The following is an 18,534-nucleotide window of genomic DNA, read 5'->3' as shown; positions in this document are numbered from 1 at the left end:
AATCTTTGTCCTAAACTAAGAGTGCATCTTCGTTGCTATGGATGACGTCATTACTCATGCACGAGCTTGACTGAAGTGATCACCTTGATTGGCTGATGATTGTAACGCTGGAATGATTCCAAACCATGGAGGTATTATATACATAGACATAATATACATAGACGCTGCATTGGCTGCTGGAAACGAGAAATGCGGCCGCCATCTATTGGCCCGGTCATACTCCTCGTTGCGTTGCAGCAGAAGACACAAGATGCCAGTACTGTGCAGCATGTTCCTGCTCAAATCGACGGACCATCGCAAACAGGGCTCGGGGGATTTACTTTTCACAAGTAAGATTTAACATTACCGTACTAATGGATGTATTTTGTGAATAGAATATTACCAGAGAGTTGAGAAGGTATTTTGATATTACTGTATGAGAATCGTAGCCAGCTAGCTAGGCTGTTTACTCGGTGTTCACCCGGCTATGAACTGAGACTTGATAAGTCATATTCCATAACACTGACTTAGATTACAACTGACACAAAAAGGCTATTGTAGAAATAAATCATACTAGATTTGGCTGGCGAATTTTACACAAGTGGCACAGACTGTAGCCTATATTATTGGGCAATCGCTAGCTGCTACTTGTAGCCTAAGCGTGTTGGTAGCTTCACTATTTCCTGAATAAAGTAACTTTTCAATAGCTTAACTTCTTTATTTATCAAGTGGCTTAGCCACACAAGCTACACTTTTCTTGTCATGTGTAATTGGCACAATTTAAAGTAGCTTCCTATGTAGAGAACTAGCCTACTGCTGTGTTTGTGTTACTAATACATTTGACTGGGTGGTAGTATTGTGTAGTGTTTTATTCATGGCAGAGTAACTGATAGTTTAGCTCACTACAATGTCTAAGTAGCTTGCCCAACACTGTATTATTCACATGTCATTTACCCTAACAAGAATAAGATGCCTCTCAAATTCCTTTCATTTATTTATTTTCTATCTCCCCAGAACAACTGCCTTGCTCAAGGAGACTGTGAATGAACTGAATAGTCTCCTCACATCCCTGGAACTGAGGAAGGTGCAGCTCTTCATTACAGTATTGGAGGGCATCTGCTACACTGTGACTGGATATTTGATTTATGAGCTCCACCTTCATCACCTGCATTCACCACTCTGTGTCCCATTTTCCCATCGTCTGGTTGACTCAGTCCTCTTTTAGGGAGTTTACCCAGTTTCACTATGTACTGCTATCTTATTTGCCCACCTGCTGTCTGAAGCACTTTTTTCTTAGCCAAAGTGTACCCAAGCAATTTTAGCAAGGTGGGAACATACAAAATTACATGCACCGGTTATCGAAATCATAGAACCAACTGCATGACAGTAACCTCTGTCTCACTGAGCCTGTGAAGACACTCCCCGATTCTTTACTGATTGCAATGAACGGGGCTGATCTTAGCAGTTTCTAAAATGTTTCTTAATTCCTATTTATTTAATCTCTTCATTGGGGCTGAAAGCTTTCTGTGAACTGTAAATAACAGATGCTGTTGATGAATCCACACTGTACAAGTGACAAGTCACCTTTTTGTCTTGAATTGATTAACTGTTACACTTACTATGCCAAACCAATGTCTTTTTTAAGGATCAGAAACAAACCTACAAACTTGCACTTTACAATATTTATGGAACTTGTCTAACAAATGCTGTTGATATTGAACCCAGTTAGTCCATTTCCTTTACTTATGCCACACCAATGTCTGTTCATCAAACTTTATTTTTGATGGCACTGAACTGAAAATGTTAATGGATTGTTTCTGTCAATTTAACCCATTAAAACTTGTATCAAACCAGTTTCTGTCTATGCTGTCAAACATGGATTAGTTATGTTCCCAGTGTTTATATTGGATGTCATCACTTTATAATATATCATATATCAGAATATTCTATTACTATTAAGCCCACTATGAATATTAAAATACACACAACCATGTTTCCTGTATACAGCTTTTCTACTGGGAGGTTTACAACTTATTCTGTCAATTTACCCAAGTTTGTCACTAAACCACACAGGCCTACTTGGAATACCCCTCAGATGTCTGAATGGCACTGATCTCACTTGTTTATAGAACCTTTCTGTGAATAATGCTGTTGATGGAACTTTTCTGTCAACTGTGAACTATATTTAACTCATTAAACTTGTAGCCTATCAAACTAGTTTTGTCTATGCTGTCAAACATGGATTATGTTCCCAGTTTTGATATCGGACGTCAGGTCACTTTATATCATATATCAGAATATTCTATTACTGTTAAACCCACTATGAATATTAAAATACGCTAAATCATGTGTCCTGTATCATAGCTACATGTATGACCTTTGCAGCAAAAAAAACCGCGTGAGAATCTGTTCGGTATTCAGTGAGATATGATTAATTAAGTGTGCTGACAGCTCATCTCACCGGCCAAACAGATTACACTGAGTGGAGTGGATGACCGGTCCAAGATGGCGGCTCCAAATCTCGTCAGCGCTAGTAAGGAGTAGCGGTCGATGCGGCGTCTATGTATATTATGTCTATGGGTGCTATAGGTCTAAAATGCTTCGTGAATTACTTTTAGTGAAAAAAATGCGGAGTCCTAAAGTTAGGAGTGACACGCCCATTATTTTTAGGAGTTGCTCCTAAATTCGCCACTTAGGAGCATAGACAGTAAAAGAAAGGAGCTTAGGAGCTACTTTTAGCCTTAAAATTCTTTGTGAATACGGCCCCAGATCTTGCGTTTTCATGAGTTTTCGATCGTCATATATTTCATTTCCATTCATCACACAGTTCCCAAAATCACATATAAGGTGTGTTAGAGTGTCTAGTTTGTAATTAAAAAAAAAAAGCTAAAAACGTAATATTACGTTTTTGCCACTCAACGTTATGTTGTTGGCACTCAACGCATGGGAAGGAAAATGATGGCTGCACTAGATGTCACTTGCTGCAATATAACGTAAGTTTTTTTTATGTATCGTGTGCATAACTCCATTAAAATGCTATGAAGTGAAGAGGGTGTTTATCCTACCCAGTTCAATGTATCTTTTCTGTTCATCCATGCGTCGGCAAACACCACTCCTTCCATCTGTGTAGGGGATATATGTGGAGAATGAAACGGGCGTGTCAAACACGTGGACAAGTGGGTATGAATGTACAACGTGTGCAGCCCTTAACCCATCCATAATGCAACATAATAGTGGCATGAATTTCATGTCCATCAAATGTCTTTCTCGTTTGATATTAAGCATGGCTGTTTTCACAGTTATGAAAAGCATTGCCAAGGCTTTTCAGACTTAGTTTTATAAACGTGTCGGAGCCGGCAACTGTATAGGTTACCTAGATTAGCGCAGCACATCCTATTGAGTGCATCTCCAGGGATACTAGCGACCGGTAAAGGCGTGTGCTGTAGCCTACTCAGACTCCGCATCTCAATGAGGGGACGGACCAATGTAAATCACTGCCAAAAGGGGGGGACGAGCACCAGCTGCAGCCCAGCCTCCGTCTCGCACGGATAACACGAGTGTAGCCACAGGGCAACAAAGAGGCACACGATTCTCCCCACTGCCTTTACCAACCCCAAACCATTGAAACCGAAGTGCTGCATGCTGCAACTGGAATTATCTCTGAGAAAGAAGACTCGCATTGAGGTGAGATCTAGCTTTTAAATCTTCATGCTTTAATGAGATGATACACCTGCACTTTCTCTCAATCGTTTACATAGATTAAGGATGGAGTGTTCTCTGTCCTGCAGTGGACATCCAAGACTGGGCGTGTTAGCATGATTTCAACCACTTAAGTAATAATAATAATAAGAAGGAGCAAAACTTTATTTGTCTCATACATGTGAAAATATAATTTCCCATTTGCAATCTGTCTTTTAATCGATCAATTGTATGACTTACACAGGATACAATAAATGTAGCACAGCTATGTGTTATTATATGGGAATGGCTAGTAAAGAACATTAAACTAACATTATTTTTTCCCCTGCAGACTATCAAAACGTTATTTCGGCGCTAAGGCGATATGGAGTTGGAACATTTTGACGAACGGGACAAAGCGCAGAGGTACAACCGTGGGGGCTCTAGAGCGAACGGCCTGCCCAGTCCTACGCACAGCGCACATTGTAGTCTGTACCGTACCCGCACCCTCCAAGCGCTGAGTTCAGAGAAGAAAGCTAAGAAGGTCCGCTTCTACCGCAACGGGGACCGGTACTTCAAGGGGATTGTGTATGCCATATCCCAGGACCGCTTCAGGTCTTTCGAAGCCCTGCTAGCTGACCTTACACGCTCTTTATCCGACAATGTGAACTTGCCCCAGGGGGTCCGCACGATATACTCCATTGATGGGATAGAGAAGATCACCAGTATGGATCAGCTAGAGGAGGGTGAGGCTCTACTAGCTGAATATCACACTTCCACATGTTAACATGAAAGCTCACACAGTACTGCATTGGCTGTTTGAGTAGGTAAAATTCAGAGAGCAACATGACAAGGAGAAGGCTCTTAAAACAAATTGATGAAGTATCTGAGGTTTGATGACAGTGTGGATGCATGCCATTCAGACCTGTTTTCCTTTTCTGGTATCTCTATGAAATTGTAGAGTAACCTCTTTGTGATGATGAACACAGACATGCCCCTCTCACACACAGAAGAATCTGTTCTTGCAGCTATGTTATGGTATGTCTGCCACTATATATATATTGGTTTTGGGCAGGGTCACACCGCTGTTGGAGGTGTGTGTGTGTGTGTGGGGGGGGATGTAGTAAGGACTATTCTAAGGGCCCAGCACTGAAAAGGGGCACCCAGAGAGGCCCACATTTTCTAGCAGTGGCTGTGGGTATTCACAACATAATTAAAAAAGTGATGTTTAGGCCTACAGGGCCCACAGATTCATTAGCCTACATAAAAGACAAAATGATCAATTGTATGCACTAGGTTTCATACAAGTTCCAGTAAATAAAGCAATGCAATAGATGCAGTCCTCTTATGTATCACATCTGGGCCTGACCTATCCGGGGACTGCACTAGCAGTGACTGGCTTTTTCACTTCAGCATGGGCTTCCGAGTGACTTAATGCTAACATGGTGCAGTTAATTTCATTTGGAGAGGTCAGGGGAGGCTATCTGTCTATCAAGAGGAGACTTAATGAACTGCTGTGCTAAACCATTACCATTACCTCTGACCAACCTTACATATAATTATGGTAACAGTAAGCCCATTGAAACTAATAAAGTAGGGGTAGGCGTATGTGGTCATAAAGACTGACCCTTCGTCACGCCTTCACTTCATTAAGTAGGTCTAGGCTCTGCTGTCCCAGGCTGCTTTGCTTTACTGGCAATAAGTGGCAATAATGGCTAAGGATGTATACATCATGAATACATGCATATATGTCTCCTGGCCCTGTCTATGATCACGGTCGTACCACTCAAACAGCATTACTAATGCATATACCCTCAACACACACTACTAGTCTGTGGCACTGACACACTGTTCTGTAATCCACATTGACAGCTTGTAATATTGTCTACTACCAACTCCACAGGTGAGAGCTACGTGTGTGGCTCTATAGAGCCTTACAAGACGCTGGAGTACATGAAGAATGTAAATCCCAACTGGTCGGTCAACGTCAAGACAGCCACGGCTGCCCGTGCGCCCACCTCGCTGGCCAGCGCCAAGGCCAGCTCCACAGAGAGCAGGGAGTCGCGCGACTTCATCCGGCCCAAGCTGGTGACCATCATCCGCAGCGGCGTGAAGCCGCGCAAGGCCGTGCGCATCCTGCTCAACAAGAAGACGGCGCACTCGTTCGAGCAGGTGCTCACGGACATCACGGAGGCGGTCAAGCTGGACTCGGGCGTCGTGAAGCGGCTCTACACTGTGGATGGGAAAATGGTAGGTCCAGTTCTGCACTCTTGAGTCTGCACTCAGAGTTTACTAAAAGAAAGTTTTGCTCCTTTTTATGATTATTATTTAAAGAAAGGTTTTGAAGAATTCACTTGGCTTTTCTATTCGCCGCCATCTTGCCAGTCAAGGAGTGAGTTGTTCAAAACCTTTCTTTTTAGTAAACAATGTGTACACAAACAATGTTCTCAATGCTCGAGTTCATGTGTAGAGACACTGATGATACTTCGATCAAAGTTTCATGTTGTGTCGAGCCTTCTTAGTGTTTTAAAAATAGCGATTTTGACGCGATCATGTATCAGAATAGTAGTGCCCGTAGCACTCCCATTCAAAAGGCCATTTCACCCGAAAACGTCAATACGGTCAAGCTTGAAAGTGGCGCTTGAGACGTAATTATGCTTTTAAACGAAAGTGTGACTCGAGTACATTCACAAAAACACCCTAGGATGCATTATGGTGAAAGTTACGCATTGAGGTGCTGTTATTTATTGGTTCTCATGCCCTGGTGGGAGTAATGTCTGGCTTTACTTTGGTGTGCATAATTCTGCCTTCTAAACAAACAGGAATGTGCTCACCTGTTTCATTCTTTTCTGGGTAGCCTCACCCACCTGCTTAAGAATTTACAAAGAAAAGCATCATGTCTTAACATATCTTGAGAACTTTTTAATGTAGCAGCTTGAACAGATTTGATACAGTCTAAACACTCTTCAGCTGTTTAGGGTTGTTGGTGCTGGATCTTCTGTACTCGTTCTTCATTCTGACTGTTCTCCGATGTTCACATTCCCTTCCTTTTCATGATTAGGGACACTTGAAGTCAGCTCTAGCAGGGGGTGTAATACCAAAGAGGTCTTACTGTCTTCTCTGAATAACTTTTGTGTAGTTTGAGGCAGAGATGATGATATATCTCTTATCTGAAAGACAGCCTTTGCAAAGTTTTTGAGTTGCTTCAAGGGAGGTGTGAGACAAGACGTCTGCCCCAATTACAGATAAATCTCTGAGTCTGCCTTACAGCAATGGAAGCCTATTAATCCCTCTTTTTCACAGAGTATTCAAATTCACATTTGTGGAACTACAGATAAAACGAATTTGACTCATCAGTTTGTCCTGCGTAGTCTATCTCTTAGCCCCTCTGCTATGCCCTTTTCCACTCTTCTCTATTGAGTCACAGGAGCCATATCTCAAGACAGTAGCCCAGTGACTGAGTATTTCGCCTCCCTCAGGTTGAACTGGTACGTAGGTATCGGCTGAGAGCGCCTGGTCTGGCCCTTCAACTGCTGAGAGGTACCGTGTCACTCTTCAGACCACCACCTGATCTGATTTTAGCAACGCGCTGCCCTGGTTTTTCTGCCGAGGCAAGGTGGCGTTTGCGTCAGCGGCAGCCCAATCGGGGTCAGGCTGTTCCCTTTCACAAAAATCCTGCCCAAGCTGACAGGGAGCCTCTGTCCTCAGCTCACATGGTCTCCTCCAAATGACCCTCCCGTCGTCCCCAGGCGTTTGGGGGACATGCAGCGTCCATTTTTAGAGGCACATGTTTTTAATGGGTGGGGAATGTGGGTGCATATTAATCTGAAAGTTTTTAAAAAGGGGGTTAAATGGAACTGTCTCTGGGGAATACAAAGTTTGGTCTGAGTGTCCTAATGTCCTTAGGAATTAGTTTTATGTGCATATTTTGTGTTTTTCCCTGTAGAATGTCCTAATTTCTACGGAGACTTGATCTTTCTCTTTGGTTGTTTGTTTGTAAGAGAGAGACATAGAGAAAGAGAGGGAGGGAGGGAGAGAGAGAGAGTACATGTAGTCATATACAAGCTCATAAACTTAATGCATGGGTGTGTTTCTATTGATTTAAAAGCAAACACAGGGAATATGTCCATATGCCCACCTTGTCTTTGTTTGCCTGTAAGCAGAGATGGTACAGAGACATTAGAACAGGCTCTGTTGGCTATGGCAGTGACCTTTACTTTCCTTTAGTCTCAGTGGGAGCAGGCTGAGCTTGTGACCTTCTGTCAGCTCCAGACCTCATGGCTCACTGCCAGCGTGTGCCACCCTTCTATCCAGAGTTACCCCACTCTTGTCAGGCATGGCTTTGCCCCTTCACCCCCTTTCTCCAACAGTGTGGAGGTTTGTCCCTCAAATGCCAACCCCTAACACTAGCTCCGCAGCATCTCTGAAAACAGCAGCTGTGTCTCACCTGATGCAACATGGCAGAGTGAGTGACTAAGCATACAATTCAACGCAAAAAAGCGTGTCTTGTCTGATGTCGACACAAGGAGAGGTTTTGGGAGAGTCACTCACAGTAGGTTGTCTAGTGTCCCAGGGCCCTGACAGTAGCTCTGGAAACCTGGGGAAGTGGCCTACGTTAATTATCTGTGTGTGGTAAGATGTCTGTTTAAAAGGCTAATGAGATGTGGGTTGGAAGCTTGCCTGCAGAATCCCTACAGCATTGTCACACTTTGCTAACCCACTAATCTAGAGGTGCCCAGTGAACACAGTGAAGCAGTGTTTGATAGAGAGTTTGGTCCTGCTGTCCAGGTAAAAGGGAAGAGTGTGTTTGTTTTGGTATGCATCGTCAGAGTCACGTGGAATGGTGACAAGCTGTGTCTGTATTAGTTTCTGTCAACCTCAGCCTTTAGAACCATGAGGATTATTTTTGCTCATTTTTGATACTCAATTGCATTATGACAGGAAATGACCATGGATATAATTAAATTCATTTGACAAATGCACAAATATAGTGGAACTGAAAGGACTTGAACTATAGACCTAAAACAATTAAAAAAATTTAGGAGGCCTAATTGTGTACAATTACTGATAACGACTCTAATGGTAATGACTTTCATTGTCTGATAGAGCTAAGAACCAGGGAGTTTAGTGTTCCAAAATATTTAGAAGAACTCTAGTACCAGAAGGAAACTAGAACATATGGACTGTTAGGCAATAACATCAGACAATAATATTCCCGCCCCGAATGTTCCCGAATCATTATTTTTTACTCCCCTTTTGCTGTTGTTTCTTTTTTTGCGTAGGGCCTATTAATAGACTGTCTGCCTCTGTGCTGCGTTGGTGCCTTTTTCAAAGAAATTGTGATTGTGATTTTTCCTTTTTTTTATCCTTGGCTGGTTTCTATGGTGATGGTGGTTGGTGGAACCGGTTGCTAAGGAACAGCCTCTGCGGCAGAAAGGTGCAGTGGTGATGTCACGCAGGCCTGTACTGGAGGAGAGGGAGGAACAGGGCTGCAGTACAGGAATGAGGGACTTTCCCCAGAGAGAAACTGATCCTAGATCAGTTTGGGCCCTGTTCTGGCAATATTGTGCCTGGGGTCTGTTCTACTGTACTTTTGTGCTCTGAGACATGTTCTGTGCGTTACAGATGACAGCAATTAGTGTGATATAGTATTAATTAGTATTAGTGATATCAACATAGGATTATGAAATAATTAGTGTTGAGTTTGTATTGCACGTTTTTAATGAAACATTACTGTGAATAACATTTGTATTAGTGGTCCAGAAATCTCTTAATGAACCATGCTGATGGCGACAGAAGTAGTGATATATTTCAAATGTACTCAAATCACAAACAGTAATGAACACATTTTTTACTTCTAAAATTCATGTTGACGGAGGAAATAGGTTGGTCTGTGGCTGTGCCACAAGACTGCGGACAGGCCATGTAAACACAGTCATTTTGACTTCCTTATTAACTGTGACGGGACGCACATCTATCAACCGGCTGGGGCCAATAATGTTGTTTCTCCTCAGATTTGATCTATTGACTCAACACTCTCTTCACGGACACTAAGTGCAGCTTTTAGAGCCTATCGTTTGGATGAGTAGTCATCATTTGGCATCGGTCAGCTCCTGAATAGACTGCCCTGTCTGTCAGTTAGCCAGGCTGTCGCTCCACATGCCCCCTGGCTGCCACACTCCCATGCCCAACAGAAGGTCGGTCTGTGCCCACAGTTTGCCTGCATTGATTCAGTTGGGCCCCTGCCCTGCATTATTCAATTAGACAGAAGGCCCTGTGTTTTGATGCCTTATTGAGCTGTAGGCCACTCACCTAATTCACTTCTTGAGTGCTTGTTATCAGCATGGACAGAGATGTTTGGTAGCTTTTAGGTTGGTGAGGACATATTGACAGCATAATGGATAATATGGAGACTCATAATACATTATGAATGATTTTGCATTGCTGATTGATTTTTGTGTAAGTCTCATTACTAGTGACATTAAGCTTAAAGCCTATTGGCAGTAATTTATCATGAATAAATTACATCTTCTTACAGTCAATGCACTGTACATTTCAAAACATTGAAATTGAAATGGAAAAAACATTGTGATCTTCATTGAATAATGCTGTAAAAGGGTTTGTACTGTAGATATAACCTGTGGGGCCTACAGCATTTATTCCAAGCCAGGTGTGTATTGAACAGATTTTTTCAGTATACAGTATTTTTGGAAGAGCTAAATGCAAATACAGCTACATTACTGTCATTGTACATTGTTTTCTTATCCTATCATGTTGGTCTTACAGACCCTACATTTGTTGCAATGTTACTGTATTAATCATCACTTTGTACAAATACAGTATCACTATCATGCACACAACACACCCAGCGGAACCACCGACTGCATTTGGTTTTCATCAAGCGAACAGCATGGAAGGTGAGACTCCACTGTGGTAGCTCCGCTTATTAACCTGCCGATTTCTCTCTCTCTCTCTCGCTCTCTTCCACTGCTTCATGCTGCTGAGTCACTGTCATGGCTCCCCCTCAGCAGGTCATTTGTGTGGGATTGGATTAGGCTGGTCACATGTGCGGAGTGATGGGTCACTCGCCATCGCTAATTGGCATTAACACCTCCGAACTCACCCCAGGGGAGGGTGCTGCTGTCTGGGCTGTGTTTGCTCAGCAGATGCTTATTTTTTTATGGGGGTTTATTTTTGTGCCAGAGTGGTGCTTCTGGAAACAGATGTGACACCGGATGAAGAGAGAGAGAGAGAGAGAGAGAGAGAGAGAGAGAGTGTGTGAGGCTGGTAGGGACTGAGTGAGAGAGAGAAAGAGAGATTGACAGAGAGATAGACAGATTGCACAAGTCTGGCACAGACAGATAAAAAGAGGAGAAGGTCAAAGAAATATAGGACAAAAGAGAACATGACAGAGAGACTGGTAGGGACTGAGAGAGATAGAGAGAGAGAGAAAGTGAGAGACTGACAGTTGGAGATAGATAGGCTGAACAGGTCCTGCTGAGACAGAGAGAGAGAGAGTGAGAGAGAGAGAGGGGGAGAGAGAGAGTAAACTCCTGAGGGCACCTGGCACGTCATGCTGAGGTGTGAGCGTGGAGGCTGTGTGAGCAGGTCGGGGCTGCTGCTGGTGTGTTGCATGGGCTGATGCAGCGGTGGATGCCGTGTGAGCGGGTGGGGGTTGGCGATGGTGTCGTGTGTGGGCGGATGCAGCGGTGGTGGCGGTAGCATGAGTTAGCATGAGTCTGAATGAAGGAGCTTCCCCCTCGCCTGTAGCATCTCCTCCTCCCCCTCCTCCTCTTTCTCTTCCATGAGTCGGTGACTCACTCTCTCTCTCTCTCTCCTGTCTGCCCTGCCTCATGTGTCTGTGAGCGTTTGCGTGAGGACAGACAGGAGGGCGCTGCAGCTCAATGGCGTGGGTGTGTCTGTTCAACTGACACAAATCTTCATGAATCGCATAGCTTTGGACCCTGTATTGATGTTGTGTCAGCATGACCCCTACACAACTTAATGCAAACCCTCTCTCTCTGAAACAGCCTTGTAAGACAGTGAAATGTCACTGTTTGATGTGCTGGCTGTCCCCCCTTCAGTACCATCCTAGTGTAATCATCCATCCAGCCGTTGCCCCCCCTCGTTAGTGTGGGAATCCCTCCACAGTGCCTGATGAAGAGCAGCTTCAGTGGAGGGGCAGCATGATCCAGTGGCTGCGGATGACCTTGAGTGTGCTGTTGCCACTGTGGGTTTGTGTAATGTACCAACCAGTGCAATCAATCTCCTTTACTGATCAGTGAACATGGGGCTGGGGAGTGTCTGGGTGATGGCTGTATAATATCTATGGAAGCTGTCTGGGTGTGTAATATCTATGGTGGCTGTTAGAATGACAGTTGTGTATGCAAATCGACAGCAGAGGTGTGGGCAGCTCTAGAATTGGATTATTAGAGTATGGATGCAAATATGTAAGGGCTAATGGACCACTATGGAGCTACTTCATATGTGTGCAAATAACCTACAGTTATTGCACGTTCCAAAGAACGAATGTGTGACAGAGCGCAGTGCGTCTGTCACTGGCAAAGGCGGCTTTCCTGCCTCAACATGAACAATGACTTTACAAACTTATGTGCAAACAAAGACTGCTCTATTAAATCATGTTGTGATGTTGATCTGTTTGATATTGTATTGTTGGTGGTACAGACCTGATGTGTGTAAGATGGAGGTTAAGTTACATGTAACACTGGGAATATGTTTGGGTTATTCATATAGGAAATACAAGCCTGGTACGCGGTATAGGGTTAGAAGCGTAATCTATGTTTATCAATAATGTAAGCATTCTCTAAATGCACGCATGTTAACATCAATGCTTACTAGCTGGTAAAATAAAAATGCTTGACTGGGTGATTGGAGAGGTCATTATATTTTTTGCTTAGTAAGGTTGCTTATGGCATTGTATGGAAATAACATGAAGGACTGTTAGTAATGTGTATTGCCTATGTCATGTGTTAACTGAAATGTTGTAAATTTGAATGAATTGATTTGTTGCTATGCATGGTTGAGGCCTGTGTTTTAAATGGGGTCTACATTGCTCAGACGGGAGTTGAGATTCCTCCTCGGGTGTGAGAGGTCCTGCTAAAAAACCTCTAGGTAACCTGCGTGAAGCTGGCCCCCCATGTTACTCAAAAATGATTAAAAACACTGCTATTCGTTTGTGCTACGTTTGTGCCGTAAAAATTATCGTTTGTGCTGTTAAGGGTTTTAAGTAATTACACTTTACATTTTCTGGCCATTGACGTCACTCAGCCCCCCATACTTGTCCAAATTCCCCCAAAATAGTCTCAATCGTTTGTGCTACGTTTGTGCTCATTTGTGCCGTTAAAAGTAACATTTGTGCTACTATGTTTTTTAAGATATTCCACGTTATTTGTTACACGTGTGACGTCACTCAGCCCCACATCAATGTCCAAATCTTCCCAAAATGATCTCAATCGTTGGTGCTAGGTTTGTGCTGATTTGTGCCGTTAAAAGAAACGTTTGTGCTACTATGTTTTCTAAGGTATTGTGGTTTATTTATTAATCAAATGACGTCACCAGCCCCCCATCAATGTCCAAAACTCACCAAAATGGTCTTAATCGTTTGTGCGATGTTTGTGCTGATTTGTGCCATTAAAAATAACATTTGTGCAGCTATGTTTTTTAAGTTAACACGCTTTGTTACATGTGTGACGTCATTCAGCCCATCATCAGTGTCCAAATCTCCTCAAAATAGCTGCGATCATTTGTGCTATGTGCGAGCTGATTTGTGCCATTTAAATAAACGTTTGTAGGGTAGGCTACTAAGTAAATTGTCCAGCAGCCTTGTCCAGCAATTGTAGCTCATCACCCAGCCCCTCCATCAATGTCCAAACCTAAGCCTATACCCAATCGTTTGTGCTGATTGCGCCGACATTTCTCCTATGTTTATTACACGTGATGCCCAGCCCATCAATGTGTTTTCTGTAACTATATTTTTACATTACCAAGTTCTATCTGCTATGCGCATGACATCAGTCTCACACACACTGGCCAAATCGTCCCAAACTGTAGTCTACTAAATGTTTCTCCTGATCTGAGCAGAAAACACAAGTGCAAGGAAGCTGGTTCTTAGGTTTATAGCTAAAGAGTAGCCTAATCATTTAGTCAACTTTATAAAGTGCTAAAAAGGCTACAAATGTACCTTTAGTTTTAGTATACTGTCGTATTGACAAACATACCAATTTAGCCTACCTTCTTGTCCATCTGAAATAACTCCTAGCTTTGCTGCCTCCTTCCTTTCTGTTTTTCCTGTTTGCAAAGTTTCATATATCCGAGACTTGGGTCAGCAACAAAGCCTAAGTGCTGCTTGTGTGCACAATCCACTGTAATTCTGATGCATACAATTATTGAAGAATACATTTGTTTATCTTAGGCTACAGTGCAGTGATGAGTTATGGTAGGCCAACTTGGAGTGACTATACACACAGGGGAAATTATCTCTCGTAAGTCTCTCGTAGCCCACTCCGTAGCTGCCTATAGTAGGCCTACGCACACCTGCAGACGCTACTGGCCGGAGAATGGAGTGGTGTTTCTCCACAGCTGCCGACTAATGGCCTGCAGGTTTATTCTGGTAGTGGTAGCAGTAATTCTGACGTTATGCACAAGCAACTGGTGTAGGCTACTATAGAACCCTTGGCAGCACAAACAGCCACGTAAATAGTAGCACATCTTCTTTTCTTTTCTCAGTTAAGATCAGCACGATATAGCTTTGTAAACAACACAAATGTTTCTTTTTTCCTTTTGTTTCATTTTTTTAACAGCACAATCAGCACAAACAATTAGGACTACAATTGGACATTGATGAAGGGGGGGGGGGTGCTGCTGGGTGATGTCTAGCATAAGCTACAACTGCTGGGCAACTTCTGCATAGTACACACACGTTTCTTTAAATGGCACAAATCAGCACGCACGTAGCCAAAGCCATCACAACTATTTTGAGGAGATTTGGACACTGATAAGGGGCTGGATGACGTCACACCTGTAACAAAGCGTGATAACTTTAAAAACATAGCTACACAAATGTTATTTTTAACGGCACAAATCAGCACAAACATAGCACAAACGATTGAGACCATTTTGGTGAATTTTGGACATTGATGGGGGCTGGTGACGTCACGCGAGTAATAAATAAACCATAATAACTTAGAAAACATAGTAGCACAAATGTTTCTTTTGACAGCACAAATCAGCACAAACCTTGCACAAATGATTGAGATCATTTTGGGAAGATTTGGACATTGATGGGGGCTGAGTGACGTCACACGTGTAACAAATAACGTGGAATATCTTAAAAAACATAGTAGCACAAATGTTACTTTTAACGGCACAAATAAGCACAAACGTAGCACAAACGATTGAGACTATTTTGGGGGAATTTGGACAAGTATGGGGGGCTGAGTGACGTCAATGGCCAGAAAATGTAAAGTTTAATTACTTAAAACCCTTAACAGCACAAACGATCATTTTTACGGCACAAACGTGGCACAAACGTAGCACAAACGAATAGCAGTGTTTTTAATCATTTTTGAGTAACATGGGGGGCCAGCTTCACGCAGGTCTCTAGGTAGGCTTGTGGGCATTGACTAGTGGGCATTGTCCATTGTCCCAGTGTTTGGTTTCTTTTGTATTAGTATTTTGTTTGTTTGTTTGTCATCAGTGTCTTTACATATCCTGCCGTTAGCCTAAAATATAGGGCTGGGGGTAAACTATTATTTATTAAACGAATAATCGGGTGATTATTTTATCGATTAGTCGACTAATCTAACGACTAATTAGACGATTAATCTAACGATTATTTTTCTGTTGCTCGATTAATAAAAAACCATAATGTATCTCAAATAAATACTAAAAACATTCTTAATAATATACTTTATTAAACAGTTTTGCACAGCAAAAAATCTTCTGCTTTACACAAAATAAAATAAATAAAACATTTGTACTGTTATACAAAATGGAAGGCCAGCCTGTTTATTACTCTTCTACAGAACCAACATAGCTCTCTTGTTCAAAAAATGTATGTAAGTTGTAGTGCAAAAAAACCCCACTGTGCAGTGCACAGCATATACATTCCTGAGAGTGTTTAACACAGTTTTATAGTTCCAACATTCATTCATTCATGAACACTGCGCACCAGCTTATGTGCAGCCCTTGCCTGGACATTGTTTGGCTCCTTTATGGCCTCCTTACACCAAACAACTTTGACAAGATATGAGAAAGATTCTTGAAAGATTGGAGTCTTTTGAGTAAAGCCTGAATGTGGGGCATTAATTAAAAGACTACAATCTTTCCCAAATCTTGTCAAAGTTGTTTGGTGTAAGGTGGCCATTAGTTGACATTGGCGAACTAGCGTACTGAATCATGATACTATAAGCTGGCTAACATTAGTCTAATGTTATGTATTTGACTTGTAAACTACCACAGCATGAGTTAACGCTAACTAACGTTAAGTTGTGACTCATGAGACTCATGAGACAGATAACGTTAAAAGCTACTGCAATCTGCTTGCTAGCTAGATCTAGCAGCTGGGGGTGCCCCAGTTTCAGATGCTCCCACTGCTGTTGTGGTATGCCAACTCTATTTGGCAAAGAGCGCAAATAACGACACCTTTTATGTTTGGGACTAAATTAGTATTCCCATACCTTCGATGATGTAGGGCAAGCTGTTTTTTAGGACTTTTTCTTTTATTGGGGCTTTTATTTGGGCTTTTTGCAGGGCTTTGTTGGAAATTCTGTGATAAGGTTGCTGTTTCGTCCTCGATTCTGCAATGTTTTGGTCTCCCACGTGTGTGGCGAGCTGTGGCGAAGCAAAAAATATGACGTTGGCGTAATTGTAACGTTGACGCGCAAAACGTCATACAGGCCTACTAAAATAATAATAAAAAAAAAACCCTTTTGGATACAGTCTGCTGCATTGGGGCAGCTGTGGCTGGTTAGCACTTCGGACTTGTAACCGGAGGGTTGCCGGTTTGAACCCCGACCAGTAGGCACTGCTGAAATGCCCTTGAGCAAGGCACCTAACCCCTCACTGCTCCCCAAGCGCTGCTGTTGTTGCAGGCAGCTCACTGCACCGGGATTAGTGTGCTTCACCTCACTGCGTGTTCACTGTGTGCTGAGTGTGTTTCACTAATTCACGGATTGGGATAAATGCAGAGACCAAATTTCCCTCACGGGATCAAAAGAGTATATATATATATATTAAAAAATCGTTGGAAGAAGACAGTGCTGGCATTCAGAGTGGACAATTATCTCGCCAATCTGTTTGCATTTGTGTGTGTGTGTGTGTGTGTGTGTGTGTGTGTGTGTGAAGTCTATTTCTTGTGTGTACACACTTCTGTCGCTATTGCTAATCGGCCAAGTTGGTCTTTAAGGCTTCGAGGGAAAGGTAGATGGTGAGGAGAGAAGAACAAAGAACAGAGGGGGAAAATGAAGAGATTGAGTGATGGTCCATCGAGGGGAAAAAGCCTTTAAGACTTTAAAAAGGGTGCTGTCTCTTTAAAACCTTCCAGAACACTCCGGAGTTTTCTTCCCTTTCCTCCTCTACTTGTCCCCACCCTTCAGCTGACCCCCAAAGTGCGATTACGTAACTGATCTGGGTACAACTCTGAACAGTTCTGCCAACCTGACACACAGGAGGGCCTCTGACCCTGAAGCACAGCATCAGTGTCTGTGAGCTGAAAAAGATGGGCGTCATCATGCTCTTCAGACACCCACCCATCACTTGAGACTGTACTCTAATGGCTCGCTTGCCCACTCTGGATTTCCTCTCTCGCTGAAGGATTGTGACACCACTTCACATCAAAACACCACCTGGATCTGGATCTTGGGTCTTTAGTAGCAGCAGCCCGCTCCTCTGCTCACAAAAGGCATGGACCACTCAAGAGTTAGAGAGAGAGAGAGAGAGAGAAAGAGAAAGCATGTGATCAGAGAAGCAGCATGTTTATTAAACCCACCCCACCCCACCTGGAGCTCCAGGGTCCTAATGCTGACAGAGGCTTTGTGCAGATGATTGAGCTGTGTGTGCTCACATACTGCCGGAGCTGACTAGGCGCTCTGCTCGTAAATCTCTGCAGTGAGGAAGAGATAGAGAGATGCTGAGAGAGCAAGAGAGAGAGAGAAATTCTGAAAGACTGACAGAGAGAGAGAGATGCTGAAAGACTGACAAAGAGAGAGAGATGCTGAGAGAGTGACAAAGAGAGAGAGAGAGAAATGCTGAAAAACTGACAGAGAAAGAGAGAGAAATGCTGAAAGACTGATAAAGAGAGAGAGAGAGAGATGCTGAGAGATTGACAGAGAAAGATGCTGAGAGAGAGACATGAGAGGAGAGAAAAGGAAGGCAGGGAAAGATAGAGGAGGAAGAACGGAACAAAAATGAGAAAGCAAGTGATAGAAAGAGAGAAGAGATAAGGGGAGAAGGAACAGAAACAAATGAAAGTAGGCTACTGTAGTTAAGGGACACTGAGAACAGTGAAGAGGGAGAGAGCAGGAGGGTTTGAGAAGTAGGTGCGTACTGGGTCGTCGTGTCGACGGGGCTCTGCTGACTTGCATCCGTGGGGCCTGTCATTACTCATCTGAGGGAGAGACTGCTGCTGTAGCTGTTACATAAGGCCCAGGCCTGGCAACTTGGCCCGCTTCATAATGAATTGGTGCCAGCGGTTCCGTGTTACAACGGAAGCTGGAGGTTCGGCTGGGCTTATTTATGGCATTCAAAGGCCCATTACTTGGCAGACACAAAACCACCACTGTGTCTTGACTGCTCTGTTACGTATCGTACACTTGATATTGAGTTTGTGCTTTCGAAAATCTTTAATGATGTTTTACA

General features: G+C 43.1%; 1 protein-coding gene across 2 annotated transcripts in view; it reads left to right on the top strand.

Moving 5' to 3' along the window:
• The first annotated feature begins 3,357 nt into the window (after positions 1-3,357).
• LOC121683410 (serine/threonine-protein kinase DCLK1-like) overlaps positions 3,358-18,534 on the top strand; it is a 74,990-nt gene continuing 59,813 nt past the window's right edge. Inside the window, exons 1-3 of one of the 2 annotated variants that reach the window (XM_042063033.1) lie at positions 3,358-3,663; positions 4,010-4,403; positions 5,561-5,907. In XM_042063033.1, coding sequence (XP_041918967.1) covers positions 4,043-4,403; positions 5,561-5,907 — 708 coding nt within the window. In that variant the 5' untranslated portion in view covers positions 3,358-3,663; positions 4,010-4,042. The remainder of the gene's footprint in view (positions 3,664-4,009; positions 4,404-5,560; positions 5,908-18,534) is intronic. The other variant, XM_042063034.1, reaches the window with a different exon arrangement.

Source organism: Alosa sapidissima, chromosome 15, assembly GCF_018492685.1.
Source record: "Alosa sapidissima isolate fAloSap1 chromosome 15, fAloSap1.pri, whole genome shotgun sequence".
NCBI lineage: Eukaryota > Metazoa > Chordata > Actinopteri > Clupeiformes > Clupeidae > Alosa > Alosa sapidissima.
This window is presented reverse-complemented; position numbering and strand designations above follow the sequence as displayed.